The sequence below is a fragment of the Xenopus tropicalis genome, chromosome 1, assembly GCF_000004195.4.
Source record: "Xenopus tropicalis strain Nigerian chromosome 1, UCB_Xtro_10.0, whole genome shotgun sequence".
Lineage (NCBI taxonomy): Eukaryota > Metazoa > Chordata > Amphibia > Anura > Pipidae > Xenopus > Xenopus tropicalis.
Window position 1 is genome coordinate 137,043,943 of NC_030677.2, and position 23,892 is coordinate 137,067,834.

The following is a 23,892-nucleotide window of genomic DNA, read 5'->3' on the forward strand; positions in this document are numbered from 1 at the left end:
GAATTGTCGCGACTTTTTCATTGCCATTATGCCTTTGCAGAATTGTCGTGACTTTTTCATTGCCATTATGCCTTTGGAGAATTGTCACGACTTTTTCATTGCCATTATAACTTTCGTGAATTGTCGCGACTTTTTCATAGCCATTACGACTTTCGCGAATTATCGCAACTTTCGTATTGAGAGCTCGAAAAAGTCGCGACAATTCGCGAAAAAGTCGCAAAGTACCGATCATTACGAAAAAAACGCATTCGGACGCTTTTCGGACGTTCGTGGATTAGTAAATGTGCCCCTAAGTGTAAACTTGTGCAAGCCGCATCCACCTGTATATGAAAAGACTGCTAAAAAAACAAAACAAAGCCAGCAAAAATCTGGAGATTAGAAGTTAGTTCTAGATGAACTGTGGCACATAAACTGATAGAAAGAGTCAACTGAAAAGACTCTACTGTCAACAAATTGTGATTATTGTACCATAAAGAAATGTAGCATACGGCAGAGCAGTATCATCTGCATAACAGATGGTCGCCTTTCCCCTAAAGGATAATTTTTTTGAAGTATAATTCAAAAATAAAAAGAATAAAATCAAAGGAAATAATGGGTAATTTAGATCCTGATTAAAAGAAGAAATATTTATCCATATTTCAAACTCATTATCTACAAAACTTGACCAGCTACTATACTTAAAATCTAAATAGAGATTATCAGGAATATCCATGACAAATAGTAACATGTTTTACAATGCATTTGACTTTTTTCAGATAAAACAAAGGTTGCACGGGCAAATCAAGGTGCCTAGGGCAAACAGTATACTTTTAGATCTAAATGATTGACTTTAAAGATACATAAAGGAAATTCTTGACAAAGCATTAATGTTTTAGCTAGATCTTGCATTGAATTATATAAATCAGACTTCATTGAAACTTTCACTGAAGGTTAATAGAGCCCCCAGTCCAACTGGGGGAAACAATACTATTTTTAGAATAAGAATGCCCTCAACAGTGCTATGCAGCCCACACCAAGAGCCAGGTCCTGATGTGGGTGTCACAAGCATGCACTAAATGAGAGAGCCTCACCTCTGGTAGGGGAAACAATTTTTACCTGATAGGTACCATTTAATTGCTAATGTACAAAACAAAATTTGCACCAGTCATATAACAGTGATAACCCATATCTAAAGGCAGCCATACACAGGTCACTCCTATACGTAATCCCACTGATTGGCCCACAGGCTGTATGGATCAATACCATACAAGTGGCCATAAAAAGAATTTATTTTTAGTCTTTTGTTTCACTTGTTCAGACCAAATTGGTCTTCATTAATTATTTCAAATAGGGGTCACTGACCCCGGCAGGCAAAAAAAAACTGTTGCTCTTCGAGGCTAACATTTTATTTTAATTATATCACGTAGATTTATATTCTGGCCCTTTCCTATAAATATATCAGTCTCATTTAAACTACTGCCTGGTTACTAAGATAATTTTGACCATAGAAACCAGATAGCTGTCAATATAAAATAATTCAACAACTATAAATAATAAAAAATGAAGACCACTTGCATAGAAAAGGAGACATATCTTAATACTAGTTTTAGCATTAGCCTATAAAACTCTCACACTGCTTTCTGTAGAATGCCTTAGTTTTTATGTTGTTATGCTTGCCACATATAGATAAAAGCACAGACAGATCATCATAAATCATAGAAACAACAACAAGAGATCCTCTGCACTCACCCATTATCAATATATAGAACATTAAGACATTCGGTGCATTAAGCTACTAAGAAATGCCCTTCCCTTTAAGCAAAACAGGGATTGTTTGTCCATATATTGCAATATACTTCAAGCTGGCCAACTGCGTCAAAGTCATCCCTTCTGACCAGTTCCTACACTGACTTATGCGATTCATTAAGAATTCTACTGCTTCAATATACATTTAGCAAAGGGACTAAGTTTTACCTGCAACTTTCTTGCTTTCAAGGTTAAAACCCCCATATGGTTGCCCTTTTATTGGCTCCACTGGGATCACCTGACTGCAGCTGGGAAGGGTGGGAGCTACAACATGGAGCTGGCCACTGCTCCTGTATAAGCTATAGCAAAAAAAGGGAAAGTTGTGCTCAACCACTAAATTTTAAACCATTAGGCGGGGGTGCAATGAGGTTGTGACCACAAAATACATAGAAACAACAACAAGAGATCCTCTGCACTCACCCATTATCAATATATAGAACATTAAGACATTCGATGCATTTAAAGGAACAGTAACACTAAAAAATGAAAGAGCTTTAAAGTAATAAAAATATAATGCATTGTTGCCCTGCACTGGTAAAACTGGTGTGTTTGCTACAGTAACACTACTATAATTTATATAATAAGCTGCTGTGTAGCCACGGGGGCAGCCATTTAAGCTGGAAAAAAGGAGAAAAGGCACAGGTTACATAGCAGATAACAGATAAGTTCTGTAGAATACAATGGTGTTTTATCTGTTATCTGCTATGTGCCTGTGCCTATTCTCCTTTGAATGGCTGCCCCCATGACTACACAGCAGCTTATTTATATAAATTATAGTAGACTTTCTGAAGTAAACACACAACTTTTACCAGTGCAGGGCAGCAGCACATTATATTTTAGTTACTTTTATACACTTTCATTTTTTGGTGTTACTGTTCCTTTAAGCTACTAAGAAATGCCCTTCCCTTTAAGCAAAACAGGGATTGTTTGTCCCTGGTGATCCCAGTCAGGTGATCCCAGTGGAGCCAATAAAAGGGCAACCATATGGGGCTTTTAACCTTGAAAGCAAGAAAGTTGCAGGTAAAACTTAGTCCCTTGGCTAAATGTATATTGAAGCAGTAGAATTCTTAATGAATCGCATAAGTCAGTGTAGGAACTGGTCAGAAGGGATGACTTTGACGCAGTTGGCCAGCTTGAAGTATATTGCAATATATGGACAAACAATCCCTGTTTTGCTTAAAGGGAAGGGCATTTCTTAGTAGCTTAAATGCACCGAATGTCTTAATGTCCTATATATATTGATAATGGGTGAGTGCAGAGGACCTCTTGTTGTTGTTTCTATGTATTTTGTGGTCACAACCTCATTGCACCCCCGCCTAATGGTTTAAAATTTAGTGGTTGAGCACAACTTTCCCTTTTTTTGCTACATCATAAATCATAAATTATAAAATACACTAGTTACATAGCTGGTTGGTACCTTAGTTCAACTACACATTGCACAGAGGCTTCTATGAACTGGTTACAAACTAGTTAGCCTACTTTCCCTCAGGGGTATATAGATCTTTTGCTGTACCATACCGCTTACTAAATGAAGATAAAGAAGATGGGCTTTATTTTCTCTCTAGTTAGTAAACTGTATACCTATGGCAAATATGTTCCAGGGCAAATTATTCTTCTTAGTTAATAATTAACAGTAGTTTTAACTTTGCTTCATAGATCTTGACAACACTTTTCTCAAGTACAGTCTGTGATGATACCATTGGGGAGTCTGTTCATCTGGCAGGTCACTGCTCAGATCAGTAAACACCAAATCACATTCACAGAATGCTGAGCTTTAAGACAAGTTATAAGCATGACAGTAGTTTGTTTAGAAATTAAAGAGATTTTATCCTCACTTAATCTGCCATATTAGAATTCTAAATATTTTATAATGTATGAATTTTTTATTGATTAAGGACCAATACATTTATGCAGTGTTTTACAGATATACTATAATTCTCTGCACCATTGGTGCTTACAAATTTTCTACCACATCCACACAACAAACTAGAGTCAGTTTCATTGGAAGCCTGTTAACCTTTCTGTACATTTAAAGAGTATAGGGGGAAACTTAATAACCTGGAGGAAACTCATACAGACACAGAATTTTGCAAACACATTTAAATACAAAACATGTACAAACCCTCTGAACTTTCTGGACATAAAATAGTAAAAAAGTATACTGTAAGATATTGCCTTTTTATTTGTATTTAATATAGGTTTTCTGGTGGGCACTGCAAAAGATTCTCTGTAATGCAAATGAACTTTCATGGGGAGATTTATCAACGTTCAAGTTCAACGGTTTTACAATTCAAATCATGTTTAAAAAACTCAAACTTCTGGTATTTTTTTGTGCAAAAAAACCAGAGAACTCAAATGTAAAAATGTGCCATCTAAAAGCTTCAAACTTGAATTTTTCAAGTTTTTTGAGTTTGTAAATCTGAAAAATTTTGAGGTATTTGAGTTTTTTATCCAAAGAATTTTCCTTATTAATAGATAAGATATGATTTACTTAAATTTTTTTTCCTATTTACTCATGCACCTTTTATTTATCATGCCTTTTTAAACCCTCCACTTTGGCCAATCAAATGTGGACTCTGGTTAAACCAGCCTTTCTTGTCACAGCAGTGGCAAGGGCAGTACCTCCAGTCCAACAATAAAACTACAAAGGCAATAAATAGCGACAATCAGTAGCCTTTTGCTTTTGAAAAGAAAACATATTCACTAAGAAAATTTTTTATTTGTATTTAATATTCAACATATAGTTAACTTTAAAATGAAAAATAGTGCCTGTACACCTAGATGGTTTGGTTCCTTGCCATTAAAGGGGTGATCTGCCTTTCTTACAGTTTTGAAAAATAAAGAAATATGGTCATTTAAATCATATTTGCAATTTGGTTTAAGTTACTAAAGAAATAGATAATTTTCAAAATATCGACCTGCAAAGGTAATGCGGCAAGCATATTCAAATAGTCGGCCGATATGGTGAAACAATATATACAATTATAGCTTTATTCTGTGTGTGCAAATGTATAAATATTACAGTATATACAGTAGAACCCCCATTTTAAGTTTTTCAGGGGACCAGCAAAAAAATGGTGCAAAATCCGGGAAAATGTAAAATCAGGTAAATTTTATTTTGTGTTATATATTAGTGGGACTACAAAACAATGGTGTAAAATGCAGGAAAACTTAAAATCAGGGGATGTTAAGTTGAGGTTTCACTGTATTGTGCTTTTTGAAATGCTTAAGATGCATTTGTATATATTACAAAGTAACCAAAAGTTTATGTACTTAAATATTGATAAGTGGATCACACAAATGTGCTGAAGTGAGATAATGATTTTGTAATACTTTACTAAAGGCAAAACAAGAAAGATCAAAGTACGTTCCCAAAGGCTTTACCAAAAGCTTTCTTACATCAAAAGCAACTCTATGAAAACCCTTTAATAGCACATATCTAAAATATCAAAAGAAAATGGTCATTACATTTGGGAGTGATTCAATTCTGTATAAAGTCTAATCATTTTATTTGTTTAATGTTTACTTCAAGAAAAACAGTTTAGTGAGATAAAGTTGTGTTCTATTAATGAGACATACAGAATGCACTTGCATAGATAGAGTTTTTGTTAGACTGGGGAGGGTTTTTTTTAACTGAATTGTTAAGTTTCATTAAAAAAGTTATTTAATATTCTTAAATAATTTTTAACTGGTCTTTTTTTGCTTTTTTTTTTTTTTAAATATTTAGCTTTTAGACTTAGATCTAAGTCTGAAATTCTAGGGACCAATTTACTGTAGCAACTAGGCACTCGTTTGAATGTTGCAATGAGGCAGAAGGGGAAGGCACATAGTTGAAAAGCTATAAAAAATAAAAATCTTGACCAGTTGAAACTTGAATAGGATATTACATAATTTTGGCAGTTGTGGAGAGCTGGGCAAACATGTCAGCTCTATAAATAAGGTAGAAAATCCTTATATAAAAGCAAAGTCTCTGAAATACTACAGAAATGCAATCGTTTTTTGAAATGAGTATAACTCTTTTGAAACTGGTCTTAGGATACAGTGCTGGAAAGTCAGATATTGGACATCCATAATAGACATTGTCCCCTCCCCAATGTAGTGCTACTAGGCTAAGCAGCACTGCACAATTTTACAGTATCAAAAAGTACACACAGTGAAGGAAAGTATTATTATTAATAAGAATAAATATTGGGTGATATTAAGTGCCATAAAGTAAGAGAAACAGTTGGAAGGAGGTCTCTGTCGTATAGAGCTCACAGTCTAAGAGGGTGGATAAATTACAGACATAAATCAGAGGGTTAAACTACACAAAGGATTGGGTAATGACTGGTAAGTCACAAGAATGGATCAGATAATATTCTAAATAGTGAGCATCAAACTTATGGCATTTCAGATAACTTAAAAATTCATGAACTGTGAAAAAAATAGCAAAAGGCGAACTTTCGTCAAGATGTATTTAAGTTAACTAGATTGTAAGCTGTTCAGGGCAGGGTACTCATTCCAACTGTGAATTTAAACACCTAAGTAAGTAAGTAGAGATTTATTGTCATCCCAACAATATACTTACAAGTACACAGTCGGACGAAATATCGTCCTCCTGGATCAAAAAAGTGCAATACACTAGATATATACATAACTTTAATAACTTTAATAATAATAATAAAATATACAATATAATTAATATATAATATAATATACAGTATAAAGTGAAATGGTATACACAGGGAAAAAAGTGCAACACAGAACTGTGCAACACAAAATCAGGGCAGTGATGAAATGGCTAAATAAACAGTGCAGTACAAGAATAGTGCAATATTACAATTATTGGAGAGGGGTAATCAGTAGTGATGGGCGAAAAGTTTTGCCAGGCATGGATTCGCGGCGAATTTCCGCGTTTCGCCATTGGCGGATTGTTTCGCGAAACGGATGAAAAATTTTGCCGCAGAAAAATTCGCCGCACGTCCAAAAATTGTTCAAAAAAGAATAGTCGCGGGCGACAAAATAATAGCCGCGGGCAACTAAACAATAGCCGCGCGACGAAACAATAGCCGTGCGACAAAATAATAGCTGCGGGCGACGAAATAATAGCCGCGCGACAAAACAATAGCCGCGGGCGACGAAACAAGAGCCGCGGGCGACGAAACAAGAGCCGCGCGACGAAACAAGAGCCGCGGGCGACGAAACAAGAGCCGCGGGCGACGAAACAAGAGCCGCGCGACAAAACAATAGCCGCGGGAGAAGAAACAATAGCCGTGCGACAAAATAATAGCCGCGGGCGACAATTTTTTTTGTCGCATGACATTTTCGCCGTTTCGCGAATTTTTCGCCGTTTCGCTGATCTTTTCAAAGATTCGCGAATTTTTCGGCGAAGCGAAACGGAACAGATTCGCTCATCACTAGTAATCAGCATTGTAAACACGGTGTTTTTTTTCCTTTCAGTTGTGCAATACAATAAATGTGCAATATGCAAGTTTGTGCAAAAATGTGACAATGTTCAAATAATTATGAGTGTAAACATACACACTTAGCTATATTAAGAAAAGTGTTATGTACAATATTAAAAAGTGTTATATAGTTCAGAAAAGATGTGAAGAGGGTGGCAGCATAGTGTTCAGGAGCCTGACTTCTTGGGAAAAGAAACTATTGCGCAATCTCCCAGACTTGCTCCTGATGCTGCGTAGCCATCTTCCAGATGGAAGAGGAGTAAACAATTTGTGAGAAGGATGGTAGGGGTCAACCATGATGCTAATGGCTTTACGAAGGCTCTTTACTGTGACGCCATCAATGCTGAGTGGGACATGGACAGCCTTGGTCTTCCTGAAGTCAACAATCAACTCATTTGTCTTGTCAACATTGAGAGACAGATTATTGTCTTTGCACAAAAGTGCCAGCTGTTGCACCTCTTCTCTGTACGCCACATCATCATCGTCCCTGATGAGTCCCACCACTGTAGTGTCATCAGCGAACTTGATAATGTGGTTTCTGTCGGAGTTAGAGGTGCAGTCATGAGTCAGCAGCATGAAGAGTAGCGGACTCAGCACACAACCCTGGGGGGCACCAGTGCTCAGCGTGATAGTGTTGGATCTTGCATTCCCAGGCTGTACTGTCTGGGGATCTTCCAAAAAGGAAGTCCAGAATCCAGTTGTCCCAGCAGATCCAGCTTGCTAATCAGCTGCTGGGGGATGATAGTATTGAATGCTCAGCTAAAGTCAATGAACTACATTCTTACATGTGCATTATGGTGATCCAAGTGTGACAGGGTCAAGTAAAGTGCCATTGAAATTGCATCATCTGTTGATCGATTTGATTAATATGCAAACTGTAATGGGTCCAGTTTGGGGGGCAGCTGGTTCTTTATATGGCTCAAGACTAGCCGCTCAAAGCACTTCGTGATGATTGGAGTAAGTGCTACTGGGTGGTAGTCATTGAGTTTCGAAGCTGTAGCTGTCTTTGGGACAGGTCTGATGGTGGTAGTTTTAAAACACTGTGGCACGACAGCTTGGCTCAGGGAGATGTTGAAAATGTCCACTAGGACCTCAGTCAGCTGATCAGGACAGGACCTGAGCACATGTTCAGGTATATTATCTGGTCCAGCAGCTTTGTGTGGATTGACCTAAGCACTTTACCCCTACTTGTTTTTATGCCTTGTAAAGCACTTTATACATTGGTGGTGCTAGATAAATAAATATGTGCAATATAATTTCATTGTGGTTAAGACTTTTTTATTTCCAATTTCTTCCAAACACACCACCCAGCAAATTCCTTAGATAGACAGGGGGAGGACTCTAATCCTATTGGTTGATGTGGAAGATAAGGGGTGCACAACAATGATGCCTTAATTTTTTTCCCCATTGCAACAGAACAGAATAAAATGTTTTCAGAAAAGAGAAGACAGAAAGTGTAGAGTGTAGAAGGTGTAAGGAGGGGAGGAGATAGGCATAACATACTGTAAACTAGCGGGATCCAGGACAGACACTTTCTTGGCTTTAAGGCAGTTTATTTACACAGGGGTGCCCATTTCAGCATACAAAACAAATCATAAAAATAAATCCTGCCCTCTGGGCGCTACCTTCACAAATTAGATTAGTTCCCTCACTAAACTGGGCCCCTTGTGGACTACCAGTGGGAAAACACAAATGTTGGGGTCACCCCTGTACTCACAACACTTCTGGGGGATTAGCTCAGCCTCCTGGTTTTCCTTTCAGCTCCTTAGATCCTCAGTCTCTTGGCAGCCTTCTCAAGTCTGGGCTCACTCTGCTTCTGGCAGTGGCAGGCAGCACCCCCAGCCCCTCTGGGAGTCCTAACACAGAGAGGTATCCTTCCTGCTCTGTGCCCTGCTCTGAGAGACTGTCTCACACCTTTCTATACCATTAAATACCTTCTCCACAGGACAGCCTTCCTGTGGAAAGTAAGCTCCAATAGGTGAGCTGGACTACTGGAATGGATCGCCTGATCCGTTTGTTCCTTCCAGAACCCTATAGCTTTCAGAGCCAGACAGCACAACCTTTTAAACAGAGCAAACCTTCTCGGTTTATCATCCTCTCCCTTAAAGATTACATCTCCCACTATGGAGAACTTGAATGGAAAACTCACCTTTTCTCTCATTTGTTGGGTCGCTCTACCACAATACCCAAGTAAAGAAATGTAGAGGCGACCATAGGAGTTAGCAGGAGGATTTCATATGTGACTTTGTATTTGACTGTTCCATTGTAAGCTCTATGGGGCATGGACCTCCTTCCTCTTTAACACTTAGCTTTTAATATTTAATGTAACCATGCTTTGTATTTATTTTTGCAATGAACCCAGTTTGTTCTATTTATTGTTGTACTGTACAGAGCTGTAACCATAAGTAGCACTTTATAAATAAAAATATACATACATACACCAGTGCAGAGGAAACTATAGTCAATATGGGAGAAAACATGGTGGGACCAGCAGAGAAAACCAACAAATACAGAAGCATTAGTAATTCTTTCAAATATCTTTTCTCAGTTTCATTCTCTGTATCGTTGTATTCAAAGTATAACAAGTTAATTTGACTGAGCATTGAAAATAGAAATGCAAATGGCTGCTTGTAAAAATGAGAGTGGCCTTTGCCGTTAAAATCATTTTAATTTCAGAACAATGTAAGAAAAAAAATCTATCATGTTAAATTTAAATACTGTTAAAATTACAGTATCATTTAAGTTATATGAGAGGAATTGAAAGTGAAATCTAATGTTTGCAGACAAAATTGTTTATTACAAATCCACGTGTGTATGTTTTTAATTTCAAGGATCATTACATTGTAAAAGAGCATACAGTCTTGGTGGAATTTCTCGGCTGTAGGCTAAACACGCATTTAAATAAGTAATAAATCTCTTGAGATCACAATGAAAGTACATAAATGATTTGAAATGGAACATTTAAAAGGTCACCGAGCCTAAAACAATTTATGTAATGTGTTATCAAAAAACACACACAACGGCCATTTTAGCTTTATGTTTGAAAAAGATTGGTGGCACAGAGATATAAATAGGATAATATAAAGCACGGCTCAAAGTGTGCAGTATGTTTGCTAACCCATATTAAATAGTCAGTTGGTTGCATTTATATTGGTCTCCTGTTCCAAAGGAACCATTTGATTGGCTGCTATGAACAGTGATTAGCATTGTTTTCTCAATCCAAATGCATTTAAAGTCAATGGGCATTTTTTTCTCATTAGTTTAATCTAATACGAAATACATTGAAGTGAATGGGAATTTTTTGCAGAAAATTCCCTGATGGTGAAATACAGAATTTTACTACTAGTGCTGAGCGGATTTTTTTTTGCCAAGCATGGATTTGTGGCGAACAGAGATGTAGCGAACAAAAAGTGCGAACTTTGCGAACCCCACAGACTTCAATGAGAAGGCGAACTTTAAAACCTAGAAAAGCCATTTCTGGCCAGAAAACTGATTTTAAAGTTTTTTAAAGGGTGCCACGACCTGGACAGTGGCATGCAGGAGGGGGATCAAGGGCAAAAATTTATCTGAAAAATACGTTGTTGACACAGCGTTGTGTTTTGTGCTGTAAAGGGCAGAAATCACACTACATTTCTGAACTTGTGTAATAAACTGCTTTAAAACGTCCGGCATCTACATGCCAATCAAGTTGTGTAAAGGTTACAGCCGGTTCACACGCAAAGACAAAACGCCGCAGTAGTGGATACGGAATATATTATTGCTGGTGGAAAAACATCGCTCAGGTGATTTTATTGCAATGCAATGTCACTACTATGTGTAACGTGTTTGGTGCACTACTATGAATAACAGCAAACAGCACTGGAAACGTTAAAGAACAGTAAGTTAAATTAAAAAAAAAAATTAATAAAAAAAAAAGTGATCTCTGGTTGGTGCTGGGGGTGAACTACTAGGAGCAGCACACCAGTCCCCCACAGCTAGACTAATAGCACTCAGCTCTATAAATTACAGTAGCAAAGTAAAAAAACACAAATAAAAAAAAATGATGTGAATATGTGGTTGGTGCTTAGTGCACTACTATGAGCAGCACACCTGTCTCCAACACACACAGACGGAGCTGCAGTACACAATGAAAAGAAGAGTAACAGTAATCAGAAAATAAAAGCAGTCCTTACAAGGACTATTGGGTTACAGCAGATGAGATCAGCAGGACAGCTGTCCCCAGTAGCTACATACAGAGCAGTAGTAAGTAGATTACTAGTCAGCAAAGCTACCTAAACTGTCCCTCAAATCTCTGCACAGCTCTCTCCCTACGCTAACTCATCAAGTACACACAGGCAGAATGTAAAATGGCTGCTGGGCTTCGGTTTATATATGGAAGGGAGTGGTCTGGGGGTGGTCCAGGAGGGAGAGCTGCCTGATTGGCTGCCATGTATCTGCTGGCTCTGGGGTGAGAGGTAAAAATTTGACTCCAGGTAAGGCGAACCCAAAATTGCGAACATCGCTAAAAGTTCACGAACACCCGATTTTTGTGCGAATTAGTTTGCCGGCGAACAGTTCGCTACATCTCTAGTGGTGAATTTCTGCGTTTTGCCATTGGTGGGTTGTTTTGTGAAATAGGTGGCAAATTTGCAGCAGAAAAATTCACAGTGGGTAAAAAAAAATAGGTGTGCAAATCAAAAAAAATGCAGCACGTCAAAATAATTAGTCACGCATCAAAAAAAAAATTTTGCAAATGTTTCCGCAAAGCAAAACAGGACAGATTTGTTCATCACTACTCACCACAAATCCATGCCTCTCCAAAATATTTACTAACTTTGACTCACTAAATCTGATGTATGTATGCTTTCATTTCACTTTGTTCATTCAACAGTATCTAAAGATATAGCAACATTATATTTTAATCTTTAATGGGTAAGAGCTTTGCAATTTGTATATGAAGAAGAATAAACATTTTTATTTACTTTTAATTTAATCTGTATCTAGCCATCTATCTATCTAGTTGAATTCAGATTTGGGCTCCCCAACTACTAGCAGGAATAAGTGTGTTAAAAATATATTTGCAATTGTTAATGCAGTTAAATTTTATTTTGCAAACTTTAAAACATATAAACAAGGAAAATAGTAACTGTGGCATGTGCAAATGTTTAGGCACACTTCTAATTGTCTAGTGATTGTTTTTGCAAGGCTCCTTGCCTTTAGTAGCTCATTTGGCCTTACCAGTGCTTAACAGCTTAACAGCCGCATAGCCTAATAAAACTCTGACAAACTTTGGGCTGGGGATCTAAAAAGAAAGTAAATGATACCAGAAAATGCTATGAAAAGATTGCAAAATGATTCCAGCACACAATTTCCATTGTCATCAAGAAATGGCAGTTAGGGGAACTGTGGAAGAAAAGGCAAGAAAAAACTTTCACAGAGAACTACCATATGCTACCCAGAAAGGCAAAGGCAAACCCTCATATCACTTTAAAAGACCTGCAGGAAGAGTTGGCTGACACTAGGGTGGGATTGCACCATGGTGAAGTATTATCAGGAAGAAGCCTTACTTGCAAAGTTATCACAAATGTCAACGCCCAAACTATGTGAAATAACACATAACAAGCCAGATGCCTTTTTGAAAAAATGCTGTGGACTGATAAATTATCAGGCATATTTCTATAATATCCAGCTGGAGGGCTGCTTTGATTGCATGTAATGTCAAAGCAAATTTTCAAGCTTCAAATAGGGCAAAAAAAAGCCTTTGAATTGATTTGGACAACTCTGGTAAACTTCATTATTACTTTCCACCACTAAACACTACTATATTTCCACAAACTATTCCTTATATACTGTAGATTCATAAATAAACCAGGCTTTGTATTTAGTCTGCAAAATTATATATATATGTTTTTAGGTCTATAGCAAGTTTTCCTTCAGGGAATGAGTTATTATGGGCAATTTTGTAATGTGTTATTTGCTTTTTAAATTAATCTAGCTATTAATTTAGAAAACTATATTATGGAGGCAGCAATGACCTTTTGTTGTTATTACTCATCTAGCTGTGAAAATAATTTTTTCTTTCATTACTTTAAAAGTCAACATATTTGCATGCATAGGAAAGTCATAAAGATTGATATAAGGGTGGCAATAATAATTTAGTATTTCCTCTGTACTGTTACCAAATATACCAGCATACAGTAAATGGATCTGCAATGCAGAAGGGTGTTATTATATTTTCAATTATTAGTCTCAGAAAAAAAAAATGCACATGCACACTCCAAAACGAATTCATTGCAAATCTATATCTATAACAAGCTGCACAAAATATATTACAATCAATATAGAATTTTCAGTCTCAAGAAATGATACTGATACCACAACATAACATCTGCTTTAGTATTTTCTAATTCGATATTGAGCCTTACCTTTATTTTAATAAAGCAAGACACAATTGGAACAATGTATTTATGTTAATGAAATCTGTTTTTAGAGTAAATATTTGAAATTTATTGAAATGCCTTAAACACAGAGGAAAGCATATTAAATAATAATTTACTATTTAATTGTGTTCTAATTCTCACATTAGTGTAGCACTATGTATGCATAAAATTCAATTACAATTAAATAATCCTATAAAATGATTAATCTTTTCACTGAATAGTTGTGTTGCTCTGGACAACAACATCATTGTACATGTTGTTATAGTTTAAATTACTTTTCCAGTTTGTTTTAATCACTGTACCTTCTAATTACTGATATACAGTACTGACATTGGTGCTCATACAGTTTCTTAACAGCTATGCAATCATACTATAACTATAACAATGTCTCAGTAGTCAGCTATCTTCCAGCTAAGACTTCCATTTTTACATTACCCAGCTTACGTAGAAGAATCACTGTAATGGGAAAGGTATTATGTAAAATGGAGTATTGGTTGGTGGAGAGCCAACTATTCCAACTATTGGTTCAGTAACCGCAGTGCAGAGAATGACGAAGCACTTTTTTTTTTCTTTATAAGTAAATAACATGGGCTACTTATATATCTGTGCACAACCAAGTGTAGATTGGGAATAAAGAACAATGTATCCCAAATATATGATTTTATAGCCTGAATTACCTGAGTCTGTGAGTCCCTTGAGCAAACATAATTTATCTGGGTTTACGTGTTGATGTTCTAGAGAAAAATTTAATCCACTGACATTTACATTTAAGGGGCCGATTTACTAATCCACGAACGCATCGTAAGCGTCCGAATGCGGTTTTTTTGTAATGATCGGTATTTTGCAATTTTTTTTTTTGTCGCCGTCGCGACTTTTTCGTAGCCGATACGGCTTGCGCGAAAAAATCGGAAAGGTTTGCCCGCAGTTTACTAGCGCTCAATACGAAAAAGTCACGACAATTCGTGTAAGTTGTAACGGCTACGGAAAAAGTCGCGACAATTCGTGCAAGTCATAACGGCTACGAAAAAGTCGCAACGGCGATGAAAAAATTGCAAAAAAATACGAAAAAGTCACAAAATGTTCGTTTCCAATCCGATTTTTTCCCATTCTGGATTCGGATTCGTGGATTAGTAAATCAGCCCCTAAGTAATAGTGTTTTACGTCATGTATTTTACTATTTACGAAATGATGGTGCTATATAATAATAATCATTTATTCAAATTAAGTCAAGGATATAAAGAAAATTAACTAAATGGGATCTGCAAAGCTTAATATGAAAATAAACTTGTCTGAGTAGAATGCTCTAAAAAACTAGAAATTTCAACAAAATTTGTTGAAAGTGCTCTGGTGAAAGTACATTTTTTTTAAAAGTCAGTTATAACACTTTCTGGCTTCCACACAGGGATTAAATATAAAGGGTATCATCAAAAATGTGATAATATGTGCTTTGTGGAAAAAGAGCCATAAATTCTTTTTTACAAACAGACCTTTAACATAATGTTCCCTTTGATACTTGTGTGACACTTGAAATATGGAACAATCAAATAGTGGCTGAGATCACCGTACTCAAAGACAAACCAGGCAATGGTTTCCCAATGTGAAAACTATTTCATTTTGGAAAGTAAGACTTTTCTTGTGGCATTCAGAGTAATTCACTCTCGAACTCTTCTCTGCTTCAGTCCCACTGACATGTATGAGGGTTTTGTAGGACAACCAATTGCAGAAGTCTTTCTGCATTTAATTAATGAGAATGTGTAGCCAATGTAGTATTAAAAAATTATTAAAAGTAGCACTAGATAAAGTTTGTGTGAAAGTGCTAACAATAACAGGAGAAAAAAGTTTTCCAAGTTGTTTTAATTGTTCATAAGACAAAATGCCATTAACCCTGCAGGTTAAATATTTTTCCTCTTGTCATATATGAAAATAATGGTGTATACAACATACAGTAGGCATAACCAATTTACAGTACCCTAACCATCATTGAGAGTTATAGTTTTCATTTCCATTATAAAGGGAAAAGTGAGGAAGAGATATCCAGCCTGAAACACTCCAGTTGTAGCTGAACTGCCAAAACCAAAATAGGGCTGCTGCCAAAGGGTACAAAGAAGAAAAGGGTAGGTGAGGATCTGTACTGGCTGCTTGCATGTTTCTGTTATGATCAAATCCCATGTAAGATATCCCATGTGATATCACCACAAATATACATTATGCTGATAATAGTTTGATAATAAAGTGTCTAAGCCTAACAAGATGAGAAAAGTTCAAACATAAAAGAAGTTCTACTCTATTCAATAATGTCCCCATTTAAGGTCAGATTTTTACGGTCAATAGTGTTCACCCCTTTAACACTATTCAAGGATAATGTAAAAAGAAATTACCTGCCTGCCTGAAAACTTATAGTTCTACATTTTAGTGTTTTCCTCCCATGACGGCACAGCCTGTAAACTCAATCTCTTCTTTTTTTTTTAATTCTGTTTGTAAGGTTTTTGGATATAGTTTGTATATATTTGATGACAGAAATTATAGAGAAACTTTATGAAACTGTCAAAGAAATTGATGAGTTTATTGTTAACTTTCTTATAATACGGAAAAAAAAATGCCCATACTTTGCAATTCCAGATGTCCCTTTTATAGTTGGCACTTACTAAGGTGGAAAATATACATGGCAGATGGTTGGATTGTTCAGTAATAGCAATGCCACTTACCCATCAGAGTACAATGAAAGAGATCTGTATGGATGATAGGATCACTTAAAATGGATTGGTGAAGTCCTATCCTTGTTTTAAACAGTGTGTAGGTTCATCTTACAGAGTAGAGGCTCTGTCAAAATCAAAAGAGTGCACTTTGGAGAACCAAATCAATAAAGTGTGATTGTTTATTGTTTCATACCGCACTTGCAAATAATAAAGAATCACACTTGATTGATTTGGTTCTGCAGAGTGCACTCTTTTGATTCTGGCACCATGGATTCATTTAATAACTTTGTTATGTAATCAAAACAAGGATATTTTAGATGTTACTTTTGTGCAAAGAATAATGAGGAGAAAAGTGAGTTTAGCAAACCTTATCATATGCTTAATCTTGCCATCCCAGTTACAGTCTTCAAATTTCTTTAATTGTTAATGATTTTATTGAAAATCTTGTGAATTAGGGGATAGACTTATTGGAGGACTTGAAGAACTTTTGTGAAATAAAAAACATAACCTGTTTAAACACTGTCAATGAATACAGTGTTTCCTTCATTATCCAAAAATCTGTGTTGCGGTGTAACAATATCTTTCTCAAAATAAAGGAAATATTAGGCTCTATCTTGTATTCTTACTTAAAACCCACAGTTGTAATTAAAAACAATATTGCCATGTTATACACTAACCTAATTCCAGATACTGTTCCCATAACAGGCTGCTTAGTTGATATCAAAGAAGTTGTAAACATTGCATGAACACCTAGAATCATAGAAATGGCAAAAATGCCAATTGATTATATATGTTTTTTTTTTTACAAAATAGTGTATACAAGAACTTAGTAACCTGTAAATGCGGCAGCTTCAGAAAAATTATATATAATTCAAAAGCTACAAAAAAAAAATATGAAGACTAAATGCAAACTGTTTTACAATACAGGTATAGGACCCATTATCCAGAATGCTCGGGACCAAGGGTATTCCGGATAAGGGGTCTTTCCGTAATTTGGATCTCCATACCTTAAGTCTACTAAAAAATCAATAAAACGTTAATTAAACCCAATAGGATTGTTTTGCATCCAATAAGGATTAATTATATCTTAGTTGGAATCAATTACAAGGTTCTGTTTTATTTCTACATAGAAAAAGGAAATCAGTTTTAAAATTCTGAATTATTTGATTAAAATGGAGTCTATGGGAGACGGGCATTCCGTAATTCGGAGCTTTCTGGATAACGGGTTTCCGGATAAGGGGTCCGATACCTGTATTACGATCATCATATTAAAGAGGTTATTTATCAGAATTTATATTTGTGTAATTTTTGTACTTTTTTCTTCAAATAATCTTGAAAGAACATTACTATATTTATTAAAAAAGTCAAACGCAAAAAAACATAATAAAATAAAATCAAGGAATAAAAGTAGAAAACCTTCGTAATTTACTCATCATTTTTAATAAGCTGACTAGCTCAAAAAAAGTTTGGAAAACTGAATATTATACCGTGTTTTCCCGAAAATAAGACACTGTCTTATATTTTTTTAAGCTCCAAAATATGCACTAGGTCTTATTTTCAGGGGATGTCTTATTTTTCCATGAAGAAGAATACAGTACACATTTATTCCATCGTTTGGGTGAGATTTATCGCCCAGCCGTAGGTGGGTGTCTTATTTTCGGGGGGTGCCTTATTTTCCGAGGGGGGTTAAAAATCGGGGGGTGCCTTACTTTCAGAGGATGTCTTATTTTCGGGAAAACAGGGTAGTTAATAGTTCATCTCCTATTGACTTCTAAATAACTTTGCAAGCTTTCAGATGCCAAACTTTTATATTCTAGTTTTTCACTTAATAAATATCCAAAATTTCAGTTTGTAAACCACAATTCAAAATCATGATTTTTAGCTCCAAAAATTTTGAATTGCATTAAAAAAAACCCATGTTGATAAATAACTCCCTAAAGCTTAATTTAATATTGAACTACCATTTTAAATATGCCAAACTAAGAGAGTCCTCTTCATCCAGTTTAACTAGTAAAGAGTTCACCATAACTATTCATATACAATAATACCAAGGCATAATTGTTGGTGTTTTTTCCCTTATTTTCTGTATTATATAAAAATATAATATTTACAATTAATTATAATTATGGATATATTCAATTCATAAAACACACAAATAGTTGGATATATTTTTGGATTTATAATTCAATACATTTGGTTTAGACAAAATGAATATTATCAAGTCCAACTTGTTTTCTTAATTTTATTAAAAAAAGGAAAAAAGAGCACAAATCTAGCCCTGCCCACAACAAAATAAGACAGTGCAGAAAAAGTAATTAATGGGTTTAATAAATAAAAATAATCTTTACAAATAAAATACCATTTTCATAACAATATTTTTCAATTCATTTACTGTAATCTGATTAATCTTTTGTAAGAATATCCTTAACATCAAAAATGCACCAATCCTCATTCTTTCAAAATATTACATTATTGTAAAACAGAAATTTATAAAACAAAAAAATTGCATTATCTTAGTGATTTTTCTTCTGGAAGTGCCTCAGTGAATACGTCTCCTGTAAATCTGCCCTCTTTTGGATTTTTGTTAGCTATGTAGTGTTCACAAATATCTACTCCAAAGATTTAATCTTTGGGTAGGAATTTTATAATGACATTATGGTCATAGCATGTTAATATATGATTTGTATAGAATATTTTATAAATTAAAAATGTGCTCAAATCTTTGATCTTCATGCTAGTTTTCTGTACAAGTGACACATTTTATGCCTTCACACATTTTTCATATTAAGGTACATGGATTCATTTGTTTTGTGTGGCAGTATTTGCCAGATTTCCTTGTTGAGCTACTAAACTTCACAATGTAAAACACAAAATAACCTTGTCTTTTGAAATAGGATATTACAGTCCAGCTTTTATCTTGAACAAAACAATTCAAACCACAGAGATACTGAAAAGCCGTAACTTCAGAACAGTCCAGTAATTAAACGTTATATCAAATACTGGAAATTTGCATGTTTAAAGAGTCACATCAGAACAATCTGAAACTACCAACAATAAAAGTGTGTACAATACAGGATTACTTTCACAGAAAAATGCATTTATGAAACCTAAGAAATGCATGTACAATTTAGAGGCCTCTTCTAGTCATCACTATGACTGATTATATGTCCAGTTAACACATCTCCAGTCCATTGTTTGCTTGCAGTGCATGAACAGTATTTATATTGTGTTGATCTGCTAGTGCCCCTTGCTTAGCAAGAAATTCCCTGTGTCTCATTGTTCAGCTAGACAATGGGAGTCTATTAGAAAAAATATTCCTTTTGACTCTCGTTGATTGTGTTTTGCATACTGATCTCAGTTTTCAGTGCTGCCGTTGTGTCTGTATTGTCCTCATTTTCTGAGGCTTTGGCTTCATTTTTTTTGTATGTGTTCTTTTGCAGGTAAATCCGTATTGCTATTGCAGTAATGCATAGCAGGATAAATGTCACAACAGATATCACACCTGGAGGAAATTGAAAAGAAGATTGTTTGAACAGATTAAAGAAAAGATTAAGAAAACAAAGAAAGTCAACTGTTTAGCAGCAATAAAGCATTGTGTTTAATACTGTTATTTTGTTTCTAAGCTGCAGAATATAATTTTGTCTTTATGCAAATTTTTTTAATAAGTACAAAATTACAGTGTGCGCAATTGTGTATGCCATTTTGCGGCAGATAACAAATCTCTCACTGTATTTACTCACCAACACCTATTACGCTGCAACAGGTAGCTAATCAAGCGTATTTTGTTAGGAAGTGTAAATAGAATGCATGACAATGTGTTGTGTTTGCTCTCTGTTTATAGATCTGCATCATTATTTCAAAATATGGTATCTTCATTATGAGAATAGAGTATAGATTCCAATTTCTTAACAGCATAAAACAATGCAGTGTATTCATTATCAGTACAGACACGAAGCATCTAAAAACAGTCTGGTGGGTTCATTATCAACAACATAATACAATGTTCATTGGCAATGCAGAGGAACACATCTGCTTTGTATAGAACAGCTAATCATGAATTAGTGGTTTATTTTCAAGGTTTTTACTAAAGGGAATAGTTCTTAACTCTTACGACTCTCTAAACAAACTGCTATATTCAGTCCCTTAAGTAGACTGCATACTCAAATAAGCATCTGGATTTTATCTTAACAAGTCCCCCACCATCAATTCTTACATTTGCTTGTGTCAGTTTTTAATTTAATTGTTGGAGTAAATGTGCATGTGGATGCATGGTAATCTATATGCATACGTCCATTTTTGCTACCTCTTATATGTATTACGTCATTTTTCTTGGTCACTAGAAATGAAATAAAATGCACAATAAAAGTGCAGAGGGGCGATAGAGGGAGTAGTTTTACTTACACTCCCCCTACTATAAGGGGTTAACATTTATTTGGGGTTTTTGTTTTCCTCTCTTTGAGCCATGTAGTTGGTAACACCTATTCTTACTTTTAAGCCTACTCATGCCTCCTCCCCTTCCTCTTGGTAATGAGTAATGAGAGTGCAATCCCACACCCACCTTCCCTATTCAGTGTATGAATTCTTTATGTCAGTCGACATGATGCCAATTGTGTCTTTATTTCAGTATTGTGACAGCTAACAAAAGGATTTTTGGTCCTTGCAATATTATTTTTGGGTATTATTTTATCCTTTAGGTCTATGATAGATATGATATGATAAATATCCTCTACTGTGGGTAATTAATCTACGAATCGCTGGTGGAAAAATATATTAGTTGCTTTGGCTTTCCAAAGTTGTGATGCAACTTTGGGAAGCCGAAACAATGCATGTGTTTTCCCATCATTCACCAATGGGAAAGCATTTGAAAAAGATTAGTTGAAAGAAGAAGAGGAGATTTATTGTGAGTGACTAATCTTACATGCTCACTATAAATAAAGATATACATACATACAATACATACATACTATGATGCAGTGTCCATTTGTTATCACTTGCTAATGTATATTGACGTTATGTTGATAATATGGCTGCATGTGCATGGAGTAAGGACTAAATTGTGGTATATGTTCTGATATGATCTCTGAGCCATGTCCTTAATTTTCTGTTCCTTGTCAGTTTTCACTTGGCTTTGACTACATTTTAGAAACGCGTTTTATCTTTTGTGTAGTGTAGCTATTTGTGGCCATGACAGTCACTGCATGCCAACCCATTCCAACTTTCTTGAATTTTGATAATAACTGCTGTGCATATTTAAATATCACCATGCTCTTTACATTTTAGCAATACCTAGGGCATACATTATACTTGCATATATATAATTGCATATAGTGTATTCTATCCTCTTCATCTTCTAAAGAAATAAGTGAATGTTTGTTTCAACCCAAGCTCATTTCCTGCTTTTTGTAACTATGTTAAGTATGCATACAATCAGCTCCAATCTGAATGTCAGTTTTGCTAAAAATTGTTGTCATTTAATGCTAAATCTGCATTACATACATAAACATGCACACAGTTAAATGCACATGCCACACAAACACATTGAAAACATATAAGAAATGGCAAACCTTTCCAAAGAAATATAAGTGAACCATAATTCAAATACTTTTATAATAAAAATATTATGGATTTACAGAAATTGAAGGCATATTAAAAGCAGGTCTTCCCTTTTTAAGGAATGGTTTAATATTTAACTATTCAAACTTGTATTTTGATTTTACCCCCAATCACTGCAGAGTCACTTCTGATTGCATTAGCTATGGGTTCTCTTTCATCTTTTGGTCTTGAATGATCTGTAAAACATAAATATCTTCTTAAGAAATGTGGACTTTTATTAGTGGATAAATATTTACATAAATTTAGCAGTAGAGTCCATCAGTGCTTACATAGATAGTACTTTGTATATAACTTGCCAAGCTTTTGAAATATTATTGATCAATTTTCTATTTTTTAATTTTATGAAATAATAAAAACAAATGTGAAAAGTCTAGTAAAATAAAAAAAAAAAGAAATATAAAGATGCAGCTACAGACCTTTAAATGCACTCTTTCTGTCTTGGAAGCCCAAGAGTTGCAAGTCTATATTGATTTCTTTTTGTGCTGCTTCTGACTTTCATCTGTATATACTTAACCAAAATGCATTTGTCTCTCTTTTCCTGGTCATATATATTTATTCTGATTTAGCTGGTTCTCTGCCTAGCTTGCCTTTGACAGATTATACAAAATATCCTATTTTTTTCCACTGCCCAATACTTCCTGTCAACCCTATAGCTAATTTGGAAGAAAAGTGGAAGAAACAACTTTAGCGCATCACTTAGTTCCATCTAGGTATCTTGCTTTAGTCATTCCTACAATGTGATAAAAGGCAAATCAACTGATATGGATGGACATAATAAGAGTACAGTGTGAAAACAATACTGACATTATTCTAAAATTGCCTGGATTTACCTGCAAATGTATGAGTTGATTCACTTGATGCTGAATCTATACCATTTACAGAACCACAGCTGGATTCTGTAATGTGACCAGTTGTTATTACTTGTGGTGATTTCTCATGGTACAAAACAGTTTTCAAAGGAAAAATATGGTTAAAATGCATTGAAGATAGACATCCAATGAATCCATTAGCATTTGCTTTCATTGTCTCCAGATCAAGCTCATCATTTTCTGCTGTAAATTAAAATGTAGAATTTTATTTTTTAAATGAAACAATTGGCACTCTGTATATTACATTATGCATTAGATAATATCTAAAATATTACAAAGCAATTTGAGGTGGAAAAAATGCAGTAAAGTGATCACAAAAAAGACTAAAGATTATATATATATATTGCAATGAATCTTTCCATTACACCTTGTTTATCCAAGTAGACATTCATTAGCTAAATAGATAAAAGATACAAACTCACATGTTTTCTACTTAAAAGGATTCAACATATAATGGAAGAAGGGGGTGACTGATAATGTGATACAAGAAAAGGGAATCTGAAGGAGGCTAAGGGGCACATTTACTAAGATGCATTTTTTTTCTGGCCTTAAATTTTTATGCCGAAAAGTTCGTTAACACCACAAAAACCTTTCTGGCTTTGATGCCTTCCATGTCTGGCTTTGGAAGCCTTTCTTAGGACTCAACGGTACTCAACAGATCAAACCTGGTAAATAGATAGTCCCAATGAAAGTGTAACCAAAGCTTTCAGGAATTCCGAAATGTTCGTATTCTATGTGCAAAATACAATTTTTTGTGGAAATTTACTGAAAACCACAAATAACTTTTTGCGTGCATCCAAAATGTTCTATAATTTAGAAAAAATATGAATTTATCTCAAAATTGTTTAGTAAATGGGCCCCTAAGTCTTCATATAGAAGATAGAAACTTGCTGCTGGCATTGTAAAAAATAAAAAAGTCAGAAAAACAACCAATGTGAAGTTTTTACAGTGCCAAAGCTGGAGGCTGCAGTTGCAGGAATTCACTAAAAGTACACAAGATAACTGTTATTACATTAAACAGTGAAAAAAGTTTAACTTATTACATTCATTTCATTCAAAGAGACTA

The 23,892-nt window shown here is 35.0% G+C and overlaps 1 protein-coding gene across 1 annotated transcript in view; it reads right to left on the reverse strand.

Moving 5' to 3' along the window:
* Positions 1-18,651: 18,651 nt before the first annotated feature.
* cntnap4 (contactin associated protein family member 4) overlaps positions 18,652-23,892 on the reverse strand; it is a 156,262-nt gene continuing 151,021 nt past the window's right edge. Inside the window, exons 22-24 of the mRNA XM_031890976.1 lie at positions 22,788-23,009; positions 22,062-22,133; positions 18,652-19,846 (exon numbers count right to left, since the gene is read on the reverse strand). Coding sequence (XP_031746836.1) covers positions 19,647-19,846; positions 22,062-22,133; positions 22,788-23,009 — 494 coding nt within the window. The 3' untranslated portion in view covers positions 18,652-19,646. The remainder of the gene's footprint in view (positions 19,847-22,061; positions 22,134-22,787; positions 23,010-23,892) is intronic.